The sequence below is a fragment of the Trematomus bernacchii genome, unplaced genomic scaffold (genome assembly GCF_902827165.1).
Source record: "Trematomus bernacchii unplaced genomic scaffold, fTreBer1.1, whole genome shotgun sequence".
Taxonomy (NCBI): Eukaryota; Metazoa; Chordata; class Actinopteri; order Perciformes; family Nototheniidae; genus Trematomus; species Trematomus bernacchii.
In genome coordinates, this window is record NW_022987720.1 from 4,759,620 (window position 1) to 4,784,856 (window position 25,237).

The window sequence follows — 25,237 nt, forward strand, 5'->3', positions numbered from 1 at the left end:
CTTAGCTTACAAAGAGCTCGCCTGAAGGACAAAGGGTTTCAATGAATCAAAGTCAGGGGAATTGATGACGAGGAGGAAGAATGTTGAATATCCGCTCCACAATTGTCTGACAAGTATTGCAATAAAACATTTTCATCATTGAAGTGTAGAAGGGTTCATCAGAGAATCCTCAACACTGGTACAATGATGGGACACACAATCCAATCACTGCCCCAACAAAATGAATTGTACGACACTTCCATCAACAAAAAGACTAGAAAGCTTGTGATTATGTCCACAACTCATGAATGCCATAACGACTTGTCAAGTTCCACTGTACTCAACACTTGTATCCCGCCAATGCATTCACTTTGTAATGCCTAAGCAATCTTTCTGTTGTCCTGTTGGAGGAAAAATAGAGAACTGTTGACATATTTACTACAAAGCTGCTACTGTTTAGATAACACAGTGAGAAGAACAGCGAAGAGGAGAGAGGCATCGGGAAAATACACATTTCCTGACAAATATTTGAATGCTTTTTGGACGGCAGCAGTGAATCCTCCATGATAAACATCCCAGTATCAGGTCTTTCCAATAAAAGGTTGCTTTTACACCTGTAGTTTGTTTTAACACTGGCTTTTAAAAAGAGGTGGCTAACGGGGAACGAGGGCATATGAGGATCAAGCTGCTTGGGTCACGTGACACCTTTCTCCCATAAACATCATTAAATTACATCAGAGAGAAAGCGTCAACAAATCAAACGAGGTCACCGAATGCGACACTGCGGCAGGCTGAGGAAAGACACAATTTATGTAGGGTGCAGTGAGGACGGGGAAAAAACGTTCTACAATATGTTTTTATGAGAGCAAGCAAGCAAAATAGGGTGAAAACATCCAACACCAGCAGTTTCCGACAATAACAATTAGGCTTATCAAAAATAATTGCTATTAATTTGAAATGTTCAATGTTGCGGTGCCATTTAGAGCTGCTTAAGAGTCCATCAGCAGGTTCAAATGTTTGTGCAAATTGCTCACTCCTACTCTGCTGCTCCATAATTAACCATAAACACATTTTTCCCTGAACGAGTGACAATTCCTGTCTTTCCTACAGAAGGAAAGTAAAAGATTAGAAAATGTCAATGCCCTATCAAACGGCTGCCTGCAAACACTTCTGCTGTGTGTCTGCTGGGAGTTTATCACTGTCCCGCACTGACACAGCGCCATGAATTATCATGAGTGTGCAGATAAATGATTTCTTGCATATCTGGATATCCAAAGAGACAGAATTAGTAATAAATCTGAGGAAGCAAGAATAAGATTTCATGAACATTTATTTTTCAGGGTGACAGCGACCTGCCAGGCTTATCATGGAGCGCAGTGACAGAAGAAGAGTCTGAATACGCCAACTGACATCCTCTCCTTGGCTATTTTTGTTCTTAAAGAAAATGCCTCATCCCTCCCAAAGTTATCAGTATTCTAATTCTGAAATGCAGTTCCAACAGCTTTGGATTCTTATTAAAACTACAATTCTCCCACAGAGATGCATAGAGTCCACTCGTGTGTACAAAGGCTGTCTGTTCTGTTCGGTCTGACCAACCCCACCAATTGTTTCCCTGACAATAACACGGACAGACAGAACATCCACAAAAGCTTTTGCGTGCAGAAAAGACTTTCTCTAATCTTTTCAGAGATGCAGTCTTACTATATTTTCCTTCCAAAAGCCTACCAGACGGCTAAGCCCTCCCCTGAAGCGCCAGAATGGGTGAAATGGGACAGCCTCGGGGGGGTTGCCAGCATGAGATGGCACGTACTGAACTTGTGTGAAGCCATTTGATTTCCTCCCCAATATGTCGCCTGAACTCATCACTGCAGGGGGTGGGACAAGGCGAAGCTTTAATCAGGGGGCTTTTGTCAACCCAGAGAAAAGAGGCAGAGAACGAGAGGAGATGGAAGAGGAAACGAGAAGGGGTTCTGGGAAATGAAAGTGCCAAAAGACTGACGCTGGTGTCCCAAGGATGTCGCGGCACTGAGAGCGACCTGTGATTATTCCAGCAGATGGATTCAGACTTCAGTTTTCAAGCAGCACATTTAGAAGGTTTTCATGAGTGTGCAACAACCAGGTATACTAATGTGTGAGGGAGGAGATGGCGGCACAAAGGACTATCTTTGTTTCAAAATGAAAAAGAGCCACACACAGAGTTAACGAGTAAAGAGTGATTGATCGCTTTTTTCCCGTTTTGGAAAGGCAATTCAAGTTTAATGTGAAAGCCACCATGGAGAAGAATAACCGGGTCCAACTCCGGCTTGAGGCATCGACATATGGTGTGTGTGTGTGTGTGTGTGTGTGTGTGTGTGTGTGTGTGTGTGTGTGTGTGTGTGTGTGTGTGTGTGTGTGTGTGTGTGTGTGTGTGTGTGTGTGTGTGTGTGTGTGTGTGTGTGTGTGTGTGGAGTTGTGCTTGGTTCCAGTACTAGTTAATGTGTGAGCGTTTCCTTGCCAGGGAGAGGATGGGAATCTCTTTTTGTGTGTCTGTATTATTTTTGGCTGAACGGCCTGATGCACATGTGTTTTGTTTGTGAGAGTGGAAGGATGCAGGTTCATTGGCTGGGCACATCTGTGATCACAGGCTGTTGTTGACTCTAAAGTTATAAGCCGGTCCCTGAGTTGTTGTCTGTCTCTGGCTTTCATCTCTGATCCGCCTCTAGTGCCAAGCTGCACGCCCAAACTCAGGTCAGGTGCGTCTCCCTGTCTCTCTGTTTCTCTTTCTATCTCTATTGGTCTGAAAATACTTTATCTTGACTTCCTCCCAAATGAACTCAATAACAATTTTCATTATAATACAATAAACTGAAGAAAACACTTCTAAATTGCTGCTTTTATGGCTCATGAATGTTTTACTAGCTTTCCATTTAAATGCAGCAAAAAGCAAAAGTCTTGAAAATAGTCCCATGTGTACATTAACTGATAATAATTGAACCCAAACAAATATATAAATGCTGGAAAATATTGTTTCAAAAACTTTTTGGAGACATTTAACAGAGTCTGGGTGTGTAAATCTTTCTGGCTGAAGCTTTTACTGTGGGTTGTTCTGCGGACAATGGCCCAAGGGGGATTACAAACAAATGGCTAGTTGACAATTTAACTGAGTCGGTGACATTTCGACCGAGGGCAAGAGGCGATTTAAGGGGGCAGGCATTGAAATATATCAATGTTATCATCTTATATCACAGAGTGAGACTGTAACAGTGTGCCAGTATAATTTATATAGAGGAGCATGTGACAAGTAATAGCTCAAACTGCTACCCAAAGATTTCAATAAGGCTGAATTCAGGTTTGGTGTGTCAGCAGTTTACTGACATATGGTTACATGATTTCTGGATAATGAGGTCCTTTAAACTTTCAGAACATTTCTGAACCGTAGAGGTGATGTCTCGTTTTTCACACATCTTCTCTCTACCTGTTTTAATAGGATCCTGAAGTTTGGCTAAAAATTAGAATGGGAAGCAAGGCGTCAAGCTAAAGCTGTTCTAGTCACTTTTAAAACAGTGTGGGAAGCTGCCCTGGGATCCACTCAGGTATTATCTATTCAAAAGGAAGTGCTAATGTTGGACTGAATGAGAAATGCGAGGGTGAAATAGCTTGAATTTTAATATACACACAGGAGCAACTGGGCAAAAAAGAAACTCCTAATTAGGATAAAAAATAAATGATGTACGTGCAAAGAATATCACTACAGGTCACAGCTTTAATGTGAAAGGTGGTAAAAGATGAGATTCCTCGTAGATACATTTGAGATAATGAGATTTTCACGGTGAATTATAAAATAAAATGAAATGATGAATAAATAACATTTCAACACAATGTGCAACATACTGCCCCACAAAATGGTCTCATGAATGGTTTCTGACTGTTTTCCTACAGTTTTTTCTTAAATACCTTTTCATTTTACGAAGGTTAGTCAAGTAAAACCGTCTGAGACAGGAACTATTCAAATAAAGAACTCAAAACTCCTTGACCCTGCATCATGTTTCTAAAAATTCCTAATGCTTTGTTATAAAAAGGGTCAAACACGCAACATGCTGACAACCATAACCATAATAAGGAGATGGAAAAGAATCCCCCAAAGAACAAAGCTTTTTTTGACAACAGCATTTTTATAATATCCTGCCTATCCCTACCTTTAAAGACAGCTAGTGTGCAACAACTGTGTATGTACACACACACACACACACACACACACACACACACACACACACACACACACACAACACACACCACACACACACACACACACACACCACACACACACACACACACACACACACACACACACAACACACACACACACACACACACACACACACACCACACACACACACACCACACACACACACACACACCATACACACACACACACACACACACACACACACACACACAACACACACACACACACACACACACAATTTCTCCACACTTACTTGATGTAATATGGAACCTTATTCTGAGAAACTGCACGTTGCCAGGGCAGCTGTACAGATGCTGCAGAGAGATGGGTGGAGAGAAAAAAAAAATCATCAGTCAAAATCAAAGCACCATCTTATTAAACATCGCACAATTGCACCATGCTGCACAGTAATCCATTTAGTGTTTGGGGCTTGACTTTTACTAATTCTCACATCTAACACTTCCATTATAATGGGCGATCTATGTAAAAATGACTCATTGTGCATGAAATCGATAGTACAAGAAAGTAAATGGATATTACTTTCTCGGCAGAAAGATGGAGATGGGAGACAACAAGGCATGAAAGGGAAAATAAATTGAAAAACACAGGGAAGAAGAGGACTGTTGAAAAAAGGTGCAGAGTCCAGTTAATACTGTCAGACCAAGGACGACTTTAAAATGACAGGCATTGTTAAAAACAGCAAGATATAAGACTTGAGAAGCCCTCAAGAGCAGACATTTTTCTTGATTTATCGTCCTCCCACTTCCCCTCCTCCTTGACACAGCTCTACGCTCAGATAGAGAGATGAAAAGACAGTAAGAGAAAGAGATTAAGTGAGATTGGGAGATATACGAGATGGATAGAGCAAGATAAGGACACAGGACTTTATTGATCCCGGAGGGAATATTAAGCTACTAGTGTAATGAGAGCGAATGTGTGATGGAGTAGATAGTGTCATCGTGCTGGGAAGATGAAAGAAGAGACGCTGTTTTGTCTGGCGCAGCTGTTAAGCTCACTTCCTTGGTAAATTCATGTCTATGGGTGACACGGCACGGCGGGCAGAGCTTACCACCTGCTTCGAATCACACACCGTCCATTTCTGTCTCTGTGTCTGATGGCCAGAAATAGTCCATCAGGTGGAACAGAAAGAACACTAATGGCCGTATGATTATAGAAAATGACATTAGAGAGATAGACAAGAGGAGAGAGAGAGAGACTGGCTGCTTTGTTTTATGTTCACACTCGTGCATTCATCTCTGTCCTCTGTAGCTCTGCCTCCAACTCTCTGTTCCTCTCTCCCTGCTAATGACCACTCCAAAGAGGGAGAAGGAAGAAGGGAGTCAGTGGAGAACTGTAATTAAGCGTTGCATTATTCAATAGTGAAGTGCTTTGTCTGCAAACTGTGTGTATGTGTATGTGTGTGTGTATGTGTGTGTGTGTGTGTGTGTGTGTGTGTGTATATGTATATGTGTATGTGTATGTGTATGTGTGTGTGTGTGTGTGTGTGTGTGTGTGTGTGTGTGTGTGTGTGTGTGTGTGTGTGTGTGTGTGTGTGTGTGTGTGTGTGTGTGTGTGTGTGTGCGTGTTAGCACTCGCACCCACATATGAGCATGCACGACTGTCAAGCGTATGGCCGAAGGTTAGAAGATGGGACATGGAAATAATTAGCAGGATGTGAAGCAGTGCAACTGAGTGGAAACAAAGCAAGTCCCCACAAATGATTCCAATTCCCATGAGACATCATTTGCTCTATACTTACTGGAGAGGAAATGTTGGGAGGAGGGGCCGAAGTCCCGGTGGGCTTCCTGAAGCAGCTTCAGTCTGTCCTCCACCGCCACCTGCACCATTAACAGACACAGGTTGGTTAGAGTTGCACTCAGAGAAACAGAGCTTTACAGCGGCTGGAGATGGTGTCATGGTTTTATTTTTCAGTGCAATAATGTCCTAGGGGAGGAACGTGAGTAATATAGAGAATACATTTTGAGCAGGGGAAAATATAAATAATAATGAAAGTATATTAATGTTATGGTGTGATTAATGCTCTGATGCAAGACCAAGACCACATGTACTGATGTAAGACAGTTTTTTGCTTGCATGTGTTCCTATGGTTACACTTTGTGGTCAACGGGAACAAATGCAGACAAGTAAATGTTTTCGCTGCCTTTCTTGTTATGTATGTCTTTGAAAATTAAAAATTAAATCTAAATAATAAAATAAATACAGTACATTCAGTTAAAGGGGAGTTGCTGCAAGCTTAAGAGCCCTTTAACTTTTATGAGTTAAAAATATGCTCATAAATTGTTTTAATAAGTATACTGTTGATATATGGCATGCTATTTACATGTGTGTGTTGCAGTTCACTGGTATGTACAGTATAGTATTGCATAAATGATTTTGCTCAGGAGAATCTCTGGTTCTTATTATTTCTATTGTGGGTACACACTGCAGCTCCCACAGAGTGTGATTACATGCACCTTTATATCCTGGTGACACCTCTTCTACACCTGCTGTGTAGCGAAAGCTGCAGTTCTCAATCGGTATTTACACTGGAAGCAATCACAGTACTTCAGTGCATTCCCAAGTGTTTAAAAAAAACTAAAACAAGCAAGAGTCATATCATATCCTGCTTTCAACAGGATCATTCTCCATACACAGATAGGTGCCATGTGCAAAAAGTGAGTAGTTAACTAACTACTAAATTATATATCCTCAAACACACATACACTAAAATCCCCGAGTGTAATATTGCAGTCTTTTTCCGAAGTGTTTTATCGCAATGGCAATTAAAAAAACAATAAATTGTGCAGCCCTAGGTGAAGCTTCACACAGCTTTGAGTTATCATTTAATCCTGCAGCCCTGTGAAAGCAGAGTATTGACCTCTCTATCAGCGCACCTGGGTCTGACATGGCTGCGGGGCTGCTTTGCTCCATCAGGCTGACTAGCAGAACAGTATTGGCAGTCAGTAATATTGAGACTCTCACACACACACCTCAGGCATATGGAAGCTAAATCACGGCAGTCCACACAGGGAAGCTGGAAGCAGGCTCAGAAAGACCAAAAGCACAGTTCCTTCTGGCCATTAATGGATGTAATGGCCAGTGTCCCACCGAGAGGAATATGGGAGCTGTCTACATGTGAATGCCAAATCACCAAACTACACAGTCGGACCAGGCCTATTAGTGAAGCTGTCGTCTTCCTGCAGACGGAAAGAAATTAAATGAGCGAACAACACCGAGAAGTGTGGAGTCCACTGAAACTATGCGCTCCTCTGACTCATTATTTGAGCTATGGTCAGCCTCCAGCCACAAAGACTATTAGAGGGTGTCTGTACAGTGCAAAGCAACAAAGTAGCCCCAGTACCAGTTTCTCTTTGTGGCAGTGTTATGCTTAAAAAGGAATGACTTTAGGTTTCCTTCCAGGATTGCATTTCTTAACATACTGTAAGACCCTTTTCTGCTCTTGTTGTCCCCACTCATTTATCTTCAGCGACAATGCTGCATGGAGAAAAACCTTAAATGAAGTCAGCAAATGTTACACTGACTTTTAAACTGTGGTCTTTATGCGTCTATGTACTGAAAACAACTAATTCATCAATGAAATGTTATTTGTATAGCCAAATTACACTTTTGTCTCAGGGGGCTTTAGAATCTGTACAGCATAAGACACACTCAGTCCTTAGATCATAGCAGTGCACAAGAAAAAGCTCCCAAAAATAACCCCATAATCAGGAAGGACGTACATACAAAAGATGTTGTGTGTACAGAACAAGAAAGAAAAAGAGCTTATGTTTAATCACGCCTCATAAGAGCACAGCGTAAAGAAATAAAGATATCAACCTTGCTCGATAAGGAGAATGTGTCTGAGAGAACCAAAACAACCCACACGCTCTCTGATTTGAAGTGTAAACTCATGCAGAGTTAACATGGAGGATATCACTCCATAATTCATCATTCACAACCAACATCACGTCTCTTCTCTCCTTCAGATGACTCGTAAAGAGACTTCTCCACGACTCTGCCTCCAGGGCTCAGACATGCTCCGCTCTGAGAAACACTCAGCATCTCCCTGAGCGGGGCGGATCACACCAAGACCATCAGTTGTGTAGAGAGTCAAGAATGTGACTGGTGTAATGTGAGAATGGTGTTCATTGATGTGCGGCGACACAGCTTTGCAGAGAGCATGGAGCTGTGTTCAAATAAAACAGGTACACAGGCAGAGGGACAACTCTCCGTCCCGTGTGTGTTTGGCTGACACAAAGTGAAAGGTGAGAGGAACCGAGAGAAAGAGATAAGACTCTAGAAGAGGGAAAGACACACAGACAGGTAGTAGGAGAATAAAGGGACAGGAAGAAAGAGGGTAGAAGAAGTAGATTTGTAGAAGCTAGTATTTCTGGACAAAATGCTGTAAGAAGAAAAGGCGAAATGTGTGAGACGTGTGTGTGGAAAAGCGTGTCTGCTGTAACATCTGCAGGAGATTCAGGAGCATTCAAACTACCTGTAGGAGTTTCCATCTCATGTTGAGCTGGTCCAGTTGTCTGGAGGCGGTCGACGACAGCTGGATGTCCAAAGGCGTCAGCTCTGCAGAAAGATCATTGACGATTCTCACATCCTGACTTAACGGTGCGATCTCCTCTCTGATGGTCTGGAAGGCAAGATTCAATGTCAGAAATGTAATTCTAACAGAGTTATAATCATAAATATTCAGTTAACTGATGACCTTATCATGGTGATTGTGCTTTCGCAAAACAATAACCCGAGTTCAGATTATCTTCAGTTTCATCTTAACGGCTGAGTAACTTTTTCTTATTTACTGCGTTGCCCTTATCATGTTCAATTTGAGATAAATCGAGTTTAGTGATGCTATAACATAGGGCTGTGAAAAAAAAGGGCACAATTACGAAAACAACTTAATCGAAAAAAAGCGATTATTTTGCTTTGCTAGGTTGTGACATATTTGATCTAATTTATTTTTGGTCTAATTTATTTTTATTTATCATATTAATATATGTTTAGTAGCTTGTGGAAGTGCGCTCCAAAATATTTGTTGATCTTGTGTATTGGTATTTATTATTTTGATATTATTTATTTAAATTTAAATATAAATGTATCGTTTATTTTATTTATCTTTGTATTGGTTTTTCAGTTGAATTATACGTTCAGGGTAATCAACAGTTAAAAAGATACTGTTCAAATTATTATTTGTATTTGTTTTAAAGTTCAATAAATTGATGTTTTCAAAGTAAATGAATAATCGTATTTAATAATCGTGATATCAATTATTGAACAAAATAATCGTCATTATGATTTTTGCCATAATCGAGCAGCCCTACTATAACATCAATTTAAAGTCCACACTGTGGCTGTCTGTACAAACGTAATGCCTACAGTACGTGCTTTGTGTGTGTTACAAACTGGTAGAGATTGTTTCAAGTGTTGTTTGGAAATCCATTAATAAATTGGATTAGATTGTGGATGTCAACATGATAGGACGTGAAGAGATAGAATGGCAAGACTGTCTATACCAAGGATACATTTCTTAGATGTGAAGCTGAGTGACAAACAGAGAAATAAATGCAACAGTGAAGGAGTTGCCTTCGCTAATGAAACAATTATTTATTTTGAATATTTCTGTGTGGCACTTTTTCTCCTTCTTCGCAGTATTCATTTATTGTTTACCGTTATTAAGAAGTGCTGTCATGTGTCTGCTTGTACAGTAAACTAAATGTGTTTCTTGTTGCTTGTCTCTTGGCCGCATATCCTTGTGGAAAAGACTTCCTCAAATGTAATGAGTGGCATTTGCAAACAAACAAGGCAGAATCATCAAACCAAGTTCATAATCAAATAAAGTGGCAATTTGTTGCCGGAAAACTAAAAGAGAGAGGACGGTGGAAATTGTTTAAGAATTCACAGCCATGTCTCACTCGCATTAATGCACATACTTATTTCATGCATGGTACGGCTAATACTTGAACTGAAGCAAACCACAATTGGCAGGAGTAACTTTAAAGGTCCCCTATTATACTGTTTTTCATCAATATATTATAGGTCTCAGATATATACAAAACATGTCTCTGAAGTGTTTGGCTTGAAATACCAAACAGATCGTGCATTGTAGCATCCCATAATCCCCTCTGTTTCAGCCCTGTTTCAAAAGTGCTGATTCTCTGTCTGTTACTTTAGATGAAAATAAGGAGCCACTCCCCACGCCTCTCTGAGAGATATTTGGTTAAAAAGAACCCAATGGTGCTCTAGGAGGAGATTCAGGTGATAAGGTGGGGGGGGGTTACCTTGGTTGGTGATTGGCTAATGGTTACACAAGCCAAAAAATCGTTATGACATCATAAAGTGGCCAAAATCTGATCAGCTCATTTTCAGACAGGTTTTTATATAAATGGATCAGGACAAAAAGTGAGCAAATCTTTTTTCCTGAAACTTTCAGAATCTCTTTACACAGAAGGGACACATGTTGATGTGTAAAAGACATGAAAAGTGGATTTTGCATTATAGGTGATATTTAATGCTAAATCAGTTGGTCTAAAATAAGATCCTGCACGTCAACGTAGAGTTTCACTCAAGTTGATTCAGTGCTTCATGTTTTAATGATGTACAGAGGGGTCGAACTATCTAGAAGTGTTGATGATTACGATGCATTAATGCCCACAACAGCAGTAGTGCCTCTCACCATGGTCTTGTCGATGTGGTCCTGCAGAGAGTCGATCAGCAGGTCCCCCACCGGCTGCCAGGTCTCTTTGGCCTCCTCTGCCTGAGTCAGCCTCAGGTCCAGCTGGTCCATGGAGCTCTGCAGCTCCTGGAGTCGCTCCAGGGCTCGCTCCACCTGACTCTGCCAGCCCCCCATGTGCCCCTTCAGACGCTCCCACCGCTCCATCACCTCGCCCGTCTGCTTGCGGATCGCCCGGGCCAAACCTCGCGCCTTCTCCTCTGGGGTGAGGTCTGGAAGAAGAAAGAGAAGTCAGTTATTCTGTTGAAAAAGATGGTACTGCCTTTTCTATTCTTTAATATATGCGTAGTTTCCCTACAACTACATTAGTAGATATTTTGTACTACCCTTAATGTAATTGTCCTCCAGCTAAAAATGCAACCTCTTCAAATGCTTGCATCCAACTGGCTTTCCATTTATATACATTTATTATATCATTCAAAGAATATTCTGAAGATCAGATTATTTACTGAAGTAGGAAGTCATTTTTATGTTTCCCTAATCTCTTCACCAGTCAGTTTTCATTAGATAAAAGAGTCCTAAGAAATGCAACCATAGTTTTATTAAATAAATTACATCTTGACATATTGAATAAGCCTTTCTTGGGCATTTTTTCTCTTCCTGCATATAACTATCTTTTATTCTTATGTGCTTTTGTTCGATTTTAGGTAAGGCAGATAAGTTAAACTCAACATGAGAGGACATAAAAAAGAAGGGCATATGGTATTAAAAAAACAGGGAAAAAAGGATCCCAATTAAAGTGTGGATAGAGTTTTAGGCTGTCAAAGCATGATGAAAGTGATCAAAAGGGCAAAAAACACAAAGGATAGAATCATTTTAACATATCATAGGATGCAGACAGAGACAGAAAAAAAAGAATGGGCAAAAGAGAAAACTGCTTCCCAAACGGACATTATTACTACATAGAGATATTTGCAGCTAATGAGTTCACAGGTCTTCTCTCCACTGTGGAGATAATCATCTTCACCTGTTGCATCTCTCTTCACCCTCTCTCCCTCACTTCCTCATTTACATACTAAGAAGACATCTGTAAGCCGTACTGCAGGTGGCGCCTCATGCAGATACAAACAAACAATGTGATGCTGTGTGTCTTTTGTAATGAGAAATGTAAGGTACAAACAAAACAAAAGTTAATTTAACGGCACAAGGACAACTGAATAAAAAAGACAGGCGATTGAAGTTGTTCGACTTTGATTCTGTGTCACTATAAGAAACGTCATCTCCACTGACTACACAACAAGGGCAGCCTCTAATCTTAGATCAGCTTTTTATCTATTTATACAACGAGGGGCGGCTTTGATACGCATATCAAAGATCACAGACAACAAGCCTATCGGAATACGCTCTGAAGTCTTGCCACACCCCTACACGGCCCCGTGGGATGGTTTAATTATTTACACAGTAGGGTTTTAGTTTGAAGGCAAATGTGCTGACTTAACCCTGCCGCATCCGACAGAGACAGCAAAGGAATGTTGAATGAGTCGGCACATTTTTCATTCTCGCCGTGATCTGTTATTGGCACTAGTGAATGGTGTTTGTAGAGCACTTCACCTCACAACTGGGCCAAATAAGTCATACATTCTATTTAAAGACAACCAGACAGGCTTGCTTTGAATGTCTAAATGCCTTTTGCTACAGAATGTACTGAATCAGATGTCTAGTAAGATGGATAAAAGGGACTATGTTACTATAACATGTCATTATAACCTATTAAGCACAAGTTATATACAGTACTCTGCCCTTTTATTTGAATGTACATTTAAGTTTATGTATCCACTACAGTGCCTTAAATAAAATAATTGTCCATGGCATGTTCAATCATTTATGGCAACGATCCAATAGTACAATTAGTTTCATTTTTACAATGCGGAAATGACAGTTACAAAACAATAAGTCTGTCTGTCATCAGGGTGCTCACCATTAAGTCCAGTGCTAAGTGTCTATAATATAGGCGAGTATGCAGATTTCTTTATGGAGAGTATAAACGTACCTGTCTTTGGCTGTGGGTTCTTGCGTGGCTCTCCGGGACCCTCGATGGGCTGGTCAGCGAGAAACATCCGGGCTTGATCCAAAGTGCTGATCACCAAATGCTCACGTTCCTTCAGCTCTGACCGTACTACCTGCAGGAGGAATGCAGAGTGATGGGTTAAAGAGAGATTCTCCAGAAAGGTAAGTGTAACAAATGACTTTGAATGGATTGTAAGTGGAAAGAAAGTGCGTCTTATCCAGTCGAGTTTTTGCAGTTGACTGAAGAAAGAATAAGCCTTCTCAATGAGAAAGAAAGTGCATTTGTAAGCAGCCTTTATTACCAACAATGGACTTGAGCAGGAGATAATTCATGCATTTTCTCTGCAGGTATGTGCATGTTTGACTCGTGTATCCTTATCTTGTCAGCGCCGATGAACTCCAAATGAACCTGCTGTAATCTGAAGGAGTTTTGTATCCAGATCGCTGCTCCCCCACAGAAATCTCTGCTAATCAAACCACTTCTGCTTAAATCAGCTCCAGCTTTCATTATATCACGAAACAAGAGACTTATGATTAGCTCACACTCACGACCAAAGAACAAGAGCAGATGTTTACGATTAGACTTATGGGCGAGATAAACAACACTCTCAGAGGCTAATCAGGGGATTTCTGCATAACAAAACACTGTCTGCCCAGACTTCCCTGAGTAAGAGGGGAAGCACGAAGTAAAGGCGAGAGAGCGGCGTTGTTAAGAGTGTCAGCGGGAGGGACACTTTTGAAAAAGATTGGCGATTGAAGGCGAGAGTACAGGGTCAAACCGGCCATTTCCTTGGGGTCGGTATGAAATTAGCTGAGCGATTCGCGGTACAAAGTGAGTTGCTGAGAGCTATTACCCTGCAGGAAATATCATTACAGAGCCCAGTATCACATATGCTGCTCATCTTCCTTCACAGCAGCTCAAAACGCACACAACAACACACACACTCCATCTCCTACAATGCAGAAAAATAGATACTAAAAGTTCACAAACCAATTTAACGGACACTTTTCTTAACCTTATTTCGAACTAAAAAGAGGCAGCACAAACGGCATGTTACAGTATAATTATTCGTGTTTTAGTATAACTGTGACCCCTGGGGAACTTCATTGCCTATCGGAGTGTGTGATTGCTTTGTAAGGAGGCGAAGTAGTTTAAGACGCTGTGAAGCACGTTGATTAGATGGGACGTCGCGCTTTGATATAGTCTCACACTTATCAGACTTTTTCAAACAGACAGTGAAAATGAAATGCCAAAAATTATGTTTTGTTGTCGTTTACGCCACATTGACTGAGCGGCAGATGACAACACCCTGGGTTCAGTGGGATCGTATATACAGTACCATCTGGAGAGATAAGAAGAGATGGGAAAAAATAGCAGGGAAGGAGGATGGGATGTAATACTGTGCTCACAGGCCTTGAAATGCGCTCAGACCTATTTGTTCTAGTTCCAAAATAACAAAGCTCATTTCAGGGAGTAACCTTCTGTAATAGTAAAGTTTAGACCACTGCAATGGCAATTCCACACAGCCTCCTGCGGAAAAATGTACCCTCGTGCTGAAATGGAGCTGGAAATCAATTAAATCACACCGGCTAATAAATGGTTTGCTTCGTTCCAATGATTTCCTCCTAGCTCTCATGGAGGGAATATATTAGGCAGGTAGCTCAGAGAGCAGACCTTGAGAGATAGAAAGTAAATGAGAGATGATTGAGGAAGAGAAAAGGAGCTGTGTATGTTGAGCAGAGATAAGAAAAGGAGCAGGGCTGCGTGGACAACTACCGGTCGAAACCAACCTTATTCTTTTATATCCGTTTTGTTTTGTTTTCTGAGTGGCTAAAAATGGGCTTTGAAAGGGATTGAATGAAGTGTGTAAATGTTTTGTATTCAAACATATTCTTTGCATATCGAGAATGGTAAGTAAACATATTCTTATATCAGTTTTGTAATGTCACAACACATGTTTCTCTGCAAATCACAGATAGGGGATGGTCTGAGCACCAACAGCATCCCCAGTTGGATAAATCAAAGAACCCTGATTACAGAACGATGAAAAAGGACTGCTCCCACTGACAAAACAGTTACCTACTTTGGCTGTTTTATATTTTTTGGAGTGATTTTCTGTTTATATAGAAGAGTATATAGTGAATTTATGAAATGTTGGCATTAGGACTGGGTGACATTTAAATATAATTTAAGACTACTTGCAATTCGGTTGAAATGTAAGTGATCTACTGGTTTGTTTTCTGATATAAGTAAAACCTGCCCTGCAAACATTAAAACATATAAATTGTAAGAGGTAATTGTTTATCCACCTTTAGTAGAATCATATTGTGATGGTGTGATCTTGGCGTTTTATTGTGTCACCAAAATACTACAACTATTCAAAGCAACAAAAAAAAACGATATTGGTTATTGAAGCTTTTTTTTTAGCACATATGAAGAGTGAGGTCTCATGTGAGGCATTTTGAACAACAGTTTCATATTTCTTTTAAAGTGGGCCTATCATGCTATATTATAATAATATAGTGTAGGACCATACCTATATAAGGCATATTTATACTTTTTTTTTTCAAAATACCAAACAGATCATGCATTTTAGCCATGCCTCATTTCGCTCAATTTGCACTTTTTTACCCCTGTTTTTGCAAGGGCTGTGAGAACAGCACCATCTACAGGCCTGGCATATGTACTACAGCGTCTCCAGCGCTTTCGAACGGCAATGGCCGTGGCTGTCTCCTCCTGATTGGTGGAGTTGGCCCAATAGCCGTAGCGCCACTGTCCTGACGTCAGGACAGTGTTCAAATCTGGATCAGTTTTTATCAGATCCGTTGCAGCCCCTTTTTTAGAGATTTGGGTATGGAGGAAAATAGAGAGGGTTGTGTTTTCTGACACTTGGTGAGTTCCCTGGAACACCGGGGACACATATTCATGTATAAAAGACGTACAAACGTGCATTTTGCATGATAGGTCCCCTTTAAGTAACTTTTCACACTTGTGCCGAATTGTCATACTGTACACGGAGCATTATGGGAAATATCTTTATCAACTGTTTTGTATTGATTGCAATATGAATACATCCTTAACTGTTAACTGGCTCTAGAGAGACACAGATAAAGAAACTTGTGACAGTGGGAACACAAGAAGTGCCAAGGAACTGTGCAATAAACAGCCTCTCTGTCTGTCATCCAGCCACTGGGTATCCCTGCACCTCAGACAGATAACAACACCAAAGACCTTTCCCAACACCTTTCCCTAAACTTCACACTCACATTATCAGAGTCACACAAGGACACACATTTCAGAGAGAGCATAAGAGATACATATTTGACACATGTAGAGCTTTGAGATAAAGATTTTTTTTCTAGTAAATCCCCGTTGCCTATGAGTGATAAGAGACAGCTGTCTATGTAAAGATAAAAGGCGGCAGGTCTGTCCTTCAGTATGCTCTTCTTCTTCTTCTTGAGAGTTTTTACTGGCACATTAAAATATGGTCTGTGTTGCTGTGATTTGTGAAGACCAGACAGAGACAGGACTCCTGTCTGTCCCACAATGCTCACAACATCTGTCTTGTAGCTGTGTGTGACCTTGACCTTGGCTTTGTGCATTCGTATGTCTGAGTGGTTGTGTCTGTGTGGGGCTGTTTGTGTCCAGGTTTGTGTTTGTGTGTGGCCGGAGGAACACAGCAAACTCTTATCACCGCGTGCCCTGTGCTGTGGTGGAGATGAGATAACATCACAACAACACAGCTACTTTCAGAGCTCTACCAAACAGCCCTCTCTCCCGTTCTCAAAAGCCTGCTATCTCAGCCTCTCAGCAATATTACCCCAACCCTCATCATCTTCCAGGAGGAAAATAAGCCTCCAGAACAGACCACCACAATATACCAGCTTTCAACAACATCAGAAAAGCTCCTGGCCAGGACTCAAAATGCCTTTGGAATATTGGTTCACTCATATCCAGGCAGTTTACAAACTGTCATACAATGATAGCTTCTCTCTTTTATGTACTGTAAAAAATGATGTTTAAATTCTTAAAATAGTCTGACCTAAATCAGATTTTATAACTGGAAACAGACACACGGCTCATGAAGAAGCCTCAGAGTGACTTTGTGTCTGAATATTTAATTGCTCCTTTGACAGTAACACGTATGGTTATCTTGAAATAGCTTAAAGCTAGTGATGCTACTGTTGTGGTTTGAAGTCGAACTCTCTGACATGCTAAACTAATCTTCCGCTTCCGGCCGTAATGTTCAAATAAGTCAAATACACTAAGGTGCAGCTAATAAATCAGTCAGGCACGGTTAAATGTTGATGCAAACATATGTGTATTCAATGACATATTCGTACACAACAAAGTTATTTTATTATGTTTAATAAATATGTATTGGATACGTTTATATTACTGTTACTGCAATTATTTACATGGGTTTCAATCCGATGAAAATATTATATTTTAAATATATTTTATTATTATGGATCTCACTGGTGCTGATGTTCACAGCTGTTCATTCATTACTTTGCAGATTTTTTTTTTTTTATTTGCATTTACTGCGGTTATGGCCACTGTGGGGCAGGGGCAACAATCTGCAAACAGAAGACAGATGTATACAAAGCTATGGTGAATATGGTGAAGCTGTCATCTAACAGCTGCTGATGTTGACACCCAACAAACCCTGAGCAATATTTGCATAATTAAAAGTCAATTCTCTGTCCACCGGATGAATGTCTGTTTGTGAAGTGTGTTTTTTGGTTAAAACAAACTCCCAAGGAGATCTAAGTCTCTTTAGCTGCTAAATGCTCCATTGTCTGCTGTTTGTTGCTTGACAGGTTGCATAATGTTGGTTTTGCATGTATTCGCTGAAACAGCTGTATACCATGTCAATGCATATGGAATTACAGCAATGACAAAGTCGGCTGATATTTATCTGATAGTTCATCACTGTGAGCGACACATTTCACATACAGTACATGCAGTTGTTTAAGCCATTGTTAATATTCAAATATTTAATAATATACTTAGTAGTTTAAATGTGTTATACTGCTGAGGTATATTGTTGAAACATTCGGCTACAAAGGATATTAAGCAGTCACATTTAGTAAGCCATGCACTTAACACAACTAAAACAAAACTATAATCAGCCTGCAGGGCAACAGACTGTTAGGACAAAAGTCAAACAAATGCAAATGACACAGACAAAAACAATTAAAAGTTACTCAAACCGAGACAATTGAGTGTTAGAAAAAGTCACTGTTTCCTAGAAGATAATGTTAACTTCAGCACAGCCCTTTAATCAATTGTACTCTCCTTTACGACCTGTCCTTCCTGGTGCAAATGGTGCTAATCAATCATGCAGGCACAATGATTAAGAAGGTTCTGTAGAGGGTTATTAGACCCTCCTCACTTTAGACAGGGTAATTGTGCCCGGCTTAAGCATATTGAGACTGCTAAAGAAACCAAATTAAAATTGAAACTTAAATAGAATCCCACTTTGTCTGTTTGTCTTATATTTATTGACTCGGAAACATTTGGAAGAGCGCTAGAAAAGATTGAACCGTCCCAACAATTTGGACAAGAAGCCAATTGTTGCTGAAAGATAAGAGCTGTTAATAAAAAATGCCCACAAGCACTTGGTCCCTTGCTCCAAATCCTTGAAGCTGTTAATTTAATAGAGGAGATTGATGAGTTTAATCAGCTGGATGCTGATGGAGGCCTTTTATGGGATAATTGAATATGCGATTAATAAATGCTATTATGGCCAGTTTAGCAGGGAAAAGAAAGAAACAGATCAATACGCAGAGGAGGGAGCAAGAAGTCACTCCAGTTAGAAAGGATAATACCCCTCCCTCTCTCTGTCACACACAAATCACTTCCTGCCGTATGAACAAAACTGCCTTCTGGCAGAATCTAAAACAACTGTTAGAAACTGAATATCCTGAAAACAGACAGGTGAAAGTGCACCGTATTTCTACTTAAATGATTGCTCTCTTCCACATATAAACCTCTGTTTTTCCACTTTCTTTCTCTTTTCTTTAGCTCTCAATTGTTTTCGGCCCTGTCCATCACTTTCTTAGACTGTTTGGACCACTGCTCTCCCGATTTTCCTTCCCCCTGATCTTTAATAACAGCAATATCCGTTGCTCTCTGTTGGCTAAGTGGCTTAGCCTCCTATATCTATCCAAATCTCACGTAAAAAAACTGGGGGGGAACAGGTTATTCCACTTAGTAAGCCCTTCCTAGCTCATAGATACCAATTTCCATATATCTATATTTTCCCGGTCACAAAGAGATAGAGTAGCTTCTGAGTGACAGAAGTGTGTGTATGTACGTATGTGTGAGCACAGGGGAACTGCGTGTCGGTGTTAGCAAGAAATAGAGCGTGACGTGTTCAAAGCCGCAGCTCTTTGTGCTGCTCAGCTCCTTCAACCCTCTCAGGGTCAGAGAAACTCGAGGCCAATCTATTAAGAATACAAGAAGGAAGCGAAGGGAAAAATATAACATAGTCAAAATGAAAATGGATCCTTCAACTCCCCTTTTCCATTATGTTCTATTCCGGCGTTCTCAATGCTGAAGGACTGGAAATGAACAAAGGAATGGACAGTGGATAGCGCGCAAGGTAAACAGATTGTAAATAAAGGAAATGCAAAAGCGGGGGGGGACCAACAGCAGAACAGACACCACAGAGGAGACAATGAAACAGAAGAGCTGAGGCAGGTTAATGAAAGAAAAGGAAGGTGAAAGTAGGGATGCAGGAGGATTTTATTCTCCTGTGGTCAGTGTGTGCGCTCAGTCCCATTCCTAACGGACCTTTTCTGATCTGCTGGGTTGAAGCCTGTCTCTGTTCTCTGTCAGGTTCTGAGAACAAGACCCAAAGCGCGCCTCAATATCACATCAGGCCTCAGAGGAAACATTTTGATTAACCTGGACTGTTATTTGTTGTCTCCTGGTTTGAAACACTCACAAAAAAACATGGTCTTTCATTCCAGGTCCTAACTGTCAGACAATCTCTCTTACTGCTAACCATCAACATGTTAAAAGTCTTCATAGACTACATCTATAATGTGGGCAGATCATTGCTTGGTTCCAGTTGCTCCCTGGAAACTATATGTTGACATTATCTGGCAGCAATATTTTAATAATTTACTTTTTTAGCCATGATCTTGGGTTAAAGTATTCTCTAACTTAATTAGTCTGCTTTTGAATGATGATCATATATTAAATCATTAAAAGACTATACTTAGCAGACATTACAGCGGCCAAGAAATGGATTGTATGCCAATGGAGAAAAGCACTGCACTCTGTTATCTGCCATTCTCAATATTTGTCTTTGAAACTGGCGTCTGCAAAAATGTATGAAGATTTTTCTAATATCGCAGCCGTAGTTCCCAGTTTCTTTGTTTGAAGTTAGGATGAGGTTTGATAACAAAAGTGTGTCATCATAATGTGTTGTTATTTTTATTTATTATTAGTATTCCTTTTGTTTATACCCTTTTCTCCCCACCCATGTCTTAGTATTGAGGTGTGTTTAATGTCTAATTGATAATGTCTGTGTGTAAACAGCAATTGGATGATTAGTCTAAGTTAGTATTTCATCTTTCATAATGTAATAGGAAAATGTAATGTAATAAATAATTACACAAAAAATGTAATAATGCTTGTGCTAAGAGATGTTTGTGAAAATTGAATAAAACCTTACACTTCATCAGATGCCCATGCAGTGGGATTCATACAGTATACAGATGTATGCACTGTTGTTAGCATCATAAACCCTGTGACAGAATTGTGATGGATGTGCGTGAGTTTGAGTGTGTGTGTGAGAGAGAGAGAGAGAGAGAGAGAGAGAGAGAGTGTGTGTGTGTGTGTGTGTGTGTGTGTGTGTGTGTTTCCCAGGGGGTGTTATGTTGATCTGTCCCAGTATGTCTATGATCCAGCGCCCACGCGCAACAGCACATGTGTTTACTCTCAAGGCGTTTTGTGGAACAAAATAATAGTGTGGCGAACGGGCAGTGGAGAACGCATTACGATGTCAAGAGCGACATCAACAGCAGCGTCGACCAGCGGACTGGGAGTAAACAGTCGCCACAGGCTGAGTCATCTATCTGAAAGCAATTACACGCCAATGCACTATCACAATAACCAGTGGTTACAATAAATAAAACAGTGGGGAAAAATGGAGGACAAATAGCTTTGATGACAAAGGTGGTGAATGGGCTGGCACAATGAAGGCATTGATCACTTGTAACAATAAATGATACAGTTGGGTATAGGACGGTGATAAATAACAATATTTCTAAGAATGAAATAGAAGGAACAACAACACTGATTGCGTAGTAGTGATTTCGACCGGCCTGATGGTTAATAATGTCAGGATAATTGCTGCTGCTGCTTTACGGAAATATCTTCCCGTGATTTCAATCCCAATTGTTCAGCAGATATATTTGAACACTTGCACAAGCACTTTAAAATACTGTACAGCTTCCAGGGTAACCAACTTCTCCTCAAAGGGAGTATCAACACCTTTTGTGATGTCCAATCAGTGTTAATGGTAAATGTTGTCGATTGAAACCAATAGGTCCCCAGTGCGTGCTATATTGACAAAGAAAGCTGAGTTTGCAGAATCCGTGTTCCTCCTGCATCGTCATTGGACGTGACACGAGAAACAGCTACAGGCTACTTTAGTTTGGATTTCTTATCTCCACCTCTGGGTAGCTAAAGGGCGTGCTCGTGATACTGCTTTTAAAAACAGGTCTTCTTTTTGTACTCTTTGCTAGGAATGTTTCCAAGAGTAAAATAGAATCCTAAAATAAGAGCAGGGAGGATGTTTGCTGTTATGATATTATGATATTAAGCCGCATTTATTTGAGCCACAGTATGCAACTCTAGAAATGAGGTGGAGAAAGAGGCTCCGGCTGGATCAGACACTTAGTTGCCTTTGACTTTAAGGCCTTAAACACCCAATGAAGTGTTTTAGTTTATCCTGGTTAATTAAAACTCCTCTCAGGTTGAACTCAATGTACCAATAGAAATAATGAACTGTTACCTCCCGGCAGGAGCAGAACATTAATAGGAGTGTCAGGGAGATTACAGTTTGTACACACCACCCAAAGAGCCTTTGAGAAAGGTGTAATGGAGCAAAATAAGTTTCAACATCTAATTAGCACATACAAAAAAGGGTTTTGAATTATTTTACTGTAAATAAAATATTCTAAATGTATAGGTCTTAGAGAATGGTAATAAAACCCTAAAACTAGATGAAAAATGTAATTTAAATCACTTATGCGGGATCAAACTTTTTAGAAACTTAAATAAAACAAGGTAAGATCAATCTTATCCAGCGTGGCGGGACAGTCCCTTAGGTGACAGAACGTACCGTGCAGTGGTTCTGCTGCTGCAGCAGGATGGGGACGTCTCCTCCGACGGGCATCTGCTTGGCCAGCTCCTCGTCCTTCAGGCAGATCCACCTCCACAGCTCCTCCAGGAGGCCCAGCAGACGAGACCAGCGCTCAGCACTCGCCTCAAGATGGGCTCTGCCAATATACAATCGCTTTAAGTATTATTATACTGTATGCATTTTCCGGCCCATTACTGAAAGGCATAAACAATCTTGTATCGGTACTACATATTGCTGCTATTTTACTACCTCAGACTATTACACCATTGTCGAGAAATAATCACTGTTTAGTGCAACATACACTTTTCTAAAATGTATTAAATGTATTTTCTTTATAATGCTGCTACTTGTTTGTTTTTGTTGCATTAATGTGTACTTACATAATGTGTGCTTGCCACTTCAACTAACTAACTTTATGTTTGCCTTTATGCTCTGTCCCTTTGCTGTAGCACTGTACATTTGTCCGCTGTGGGACTAATACAGGATTACTAATTCTGATTGTACTGGCATATCAAAGAGTCTGTTTAGGACACAAAACTATAACACACATGTGGATTTAGCACCTATTAAAGGCTGATACTTGTATTTATACAGCAGGAAAGCTACATTGTGTATTTTATTTTCATATAAAAAGTTCCATAGCTTAAAAAAACATGAATAAACAACTAAAAAGCCTTAATAACTACAAACCCCTGCAAAATAAATCTCTGGAGCGAGGTTGCTGCCCTCCTTGTGAAGATGTTATTGTAAATAGGAAACACAGTTAGCTGCTAATTGTGTGGGTGGTAGCATGCATGCAATACGTGTTGATAAGCTCTTGTGTTTTTCTCCTCTCCTCCAGGCATAATATCTCTGAACACTGTGCTCAGAGACCTCCTATTGCCGCTCGCTGAGTTAGTCATAATTACACATGTACTGTAATTAAGGCATAATGGGCTTAATACAATCAGCACGCCGCGGCCCCCCAACTCCTACACAGGCTGATCTCTCACGCAGCGTCCACACGGCGGCGTGCGTTGAAGCTTGCCGGTGGGCATGTCTGAAACTTGACAAACAACCAATCACATGAATCTCCCGCCCCGGACACACAAGCACGCGGTTTGATTGGCTAGAGCTTGTACTGGCATATGATTTGATTGGCTGACGCTTCCGTCGAAGCTTCAAAAGTAGAACATTGATCTACTTTTGACGCGAGCAACGCAAAGCGACGGAACCACAATGCAGTTCGGCAAAGCGTGACGTCACCCCATTCAAAGTGAATGGGCAGAAGCGTTGAAGCTTCAACGCACGTCGCCGTGTGGACGGGCCGTCACTGTCCATTTTCCTCCCGCCTCTCTTCCTGTGGAACAAGTCCAGCCCATTATGTCTGCTCTGCTTGACCCTGACCCCCAAACTCTTTCCAGCGGTGAAACTTTCCCATCTCCTTTACTTCCCCTTCCTTCTCTCTCACCTTTTCCCCTGCCCTGGAGCTTTGTTGTGCTCCTCGGATGCTTCTCTTCATCCTCCCTCCTCCTCTTTGTCTTTGAACATCTCCATCTGGCCCTGTCAACTTCGCTTCCACTTTCACTTTCTCCACCCTCTGCATCGCAAATCTTATTTATTTATGGCAAGGTTGCGGCTGACGCGGCATTGTCTCTGTCATCAGAAGTTTATGTGCCACTGTGGCGGCTCTCATGTCCTTTTTGAGCAGTTTTTCATCCATGTGCTCGAGGGCAGGCATGTGGAACAGAGGAGTTACTGTATCTGCACTGCTGAAGGGAACACCACAACCTATGTGAATATTCCACAGCACGCTGTATGTCTCATGTGGTTTTCCATGAATCATGAGTCATGATCCATCATGATCAACACTATGTTTTTTTCACAAGTTTGGAGAAGTCACTGCCCCAGTTACCAGTGAGGAAGAAACTTTATATTGTGAATAATATGCAGCTTAAGTGTATTGATGAGTAACCAGAGTAAAGTGGCCTTGAGCGAAGACTCTTGATTTGTGCTATATGTATTGTTGCAGAGTTCAGATACGTGTGTTTGCTACCTTGATCTATCCTTGTTGTTGCTGCATTTTATAATTCATGTCAGAACTACACAGGAATAACACTCACAGACGAAACCCACTTCTGCAATGTGCTGGTTGATTTAAATTGTACACTAAGGCAGAGACCTAAACTCACAATGTTTTTTCTTTCCAAAGTAAGGAGCAGCAAAATAGCAGAAAAATACAATCTGAGCTGCATGACCCCTAAACACTGGAGCAAACCGGTGTAAGTATTGAACTTTAACTGACCGTATGTTGGCGGATTTGGCCTTCAGGTCGCTCCAGCGTTGGTTCATGTCATCCAGTCTGTGTTGGAGGAACACTGCTTCCTCCGAGCTGCCCAGAGCCTTGACCATCTTCGACTTGTTCCCATCCACACTCTTGTAGATGTCATTGTGGGCATCGATTTCAGCCTGGATGTCCTACAAATACACAAGCAAAGAATAATTATCAGAACGACCATTTCAGGGGGAACGTTAGCGTCTGAGCAAATACATACAAAGCTAAGGGCAGTGATTGCTCAGTAAAGCAAGTTCATAACAAAATCCCCCCAAAATTAGGGGTCAGATTCTTCAAGTCAATTATTCATGAACCGAAAAAAATATTGGATTTTGGTTCTAGTCTTGAGGGATTTAACAGCATCCCGCAAACAACAGTTCCAGAGGGCAGAGAAGTTTATATTTTTAAGACATATCCTCGAGATACCTTTTGACTCCTTGACTAACAAGATTTTATCTTCCACCCTTTCACTGACTTTGAAGTCCGTAGGCAACATCTATTAATGCTGCTTAGGTTGTACCAGCTCTACACTAAAGCAAGCTTTGCTGATTTTATGCTGGGATACAGTATGCAATAATAACATTTTG

At 40.8% G+C, this 25,237-nt stretch overlaps 1 protein-coding gene across 5 annotated transcripts in view; it reads right to left on the minus strand.

Moving 5' to 3' along the window:
* utrn (utrophin) overlaps positions 1-25,237 on the minus strand; it is a 173,867-nt gene that overhangs the window by 42,421 nt on the left and 106,209 nt on the right. For all 5 annotated transcript variants that reach the window (XM_034143472.1, XM_034143473.1, XM_034143471.1 and 2 more), the window contains 7 exons: positions 24,621-24,793; positions 22,316-22,472; positions 12,934-13,063; positions 10,887-11,155; positions 8,700-8,846; positions 5,964-6,042; positions 4,458-4,518 (listed from right to left, as the gene is read on the minus strand). In XM_034143472.1, coding sequence (XP_033999363.1) covers positions 4,458-4,518; positions 5,964-6,042; positions 8,700-8,846; positions 10,887-11,155; positions 12,934-13,063; positions 22,316-22,472; positions 24,621-24,793 — 1,016 coding nt within the window. The remainder of the gene's footprint in view (positions 1-4,457; positions 4,519-5,963; positions 6,043-8,699; positions 8,847-10,886; positions 11,156-12,933; positions 13,064-22,315; positions 22,473-24,620; positions 24,794-25,237) is intronic.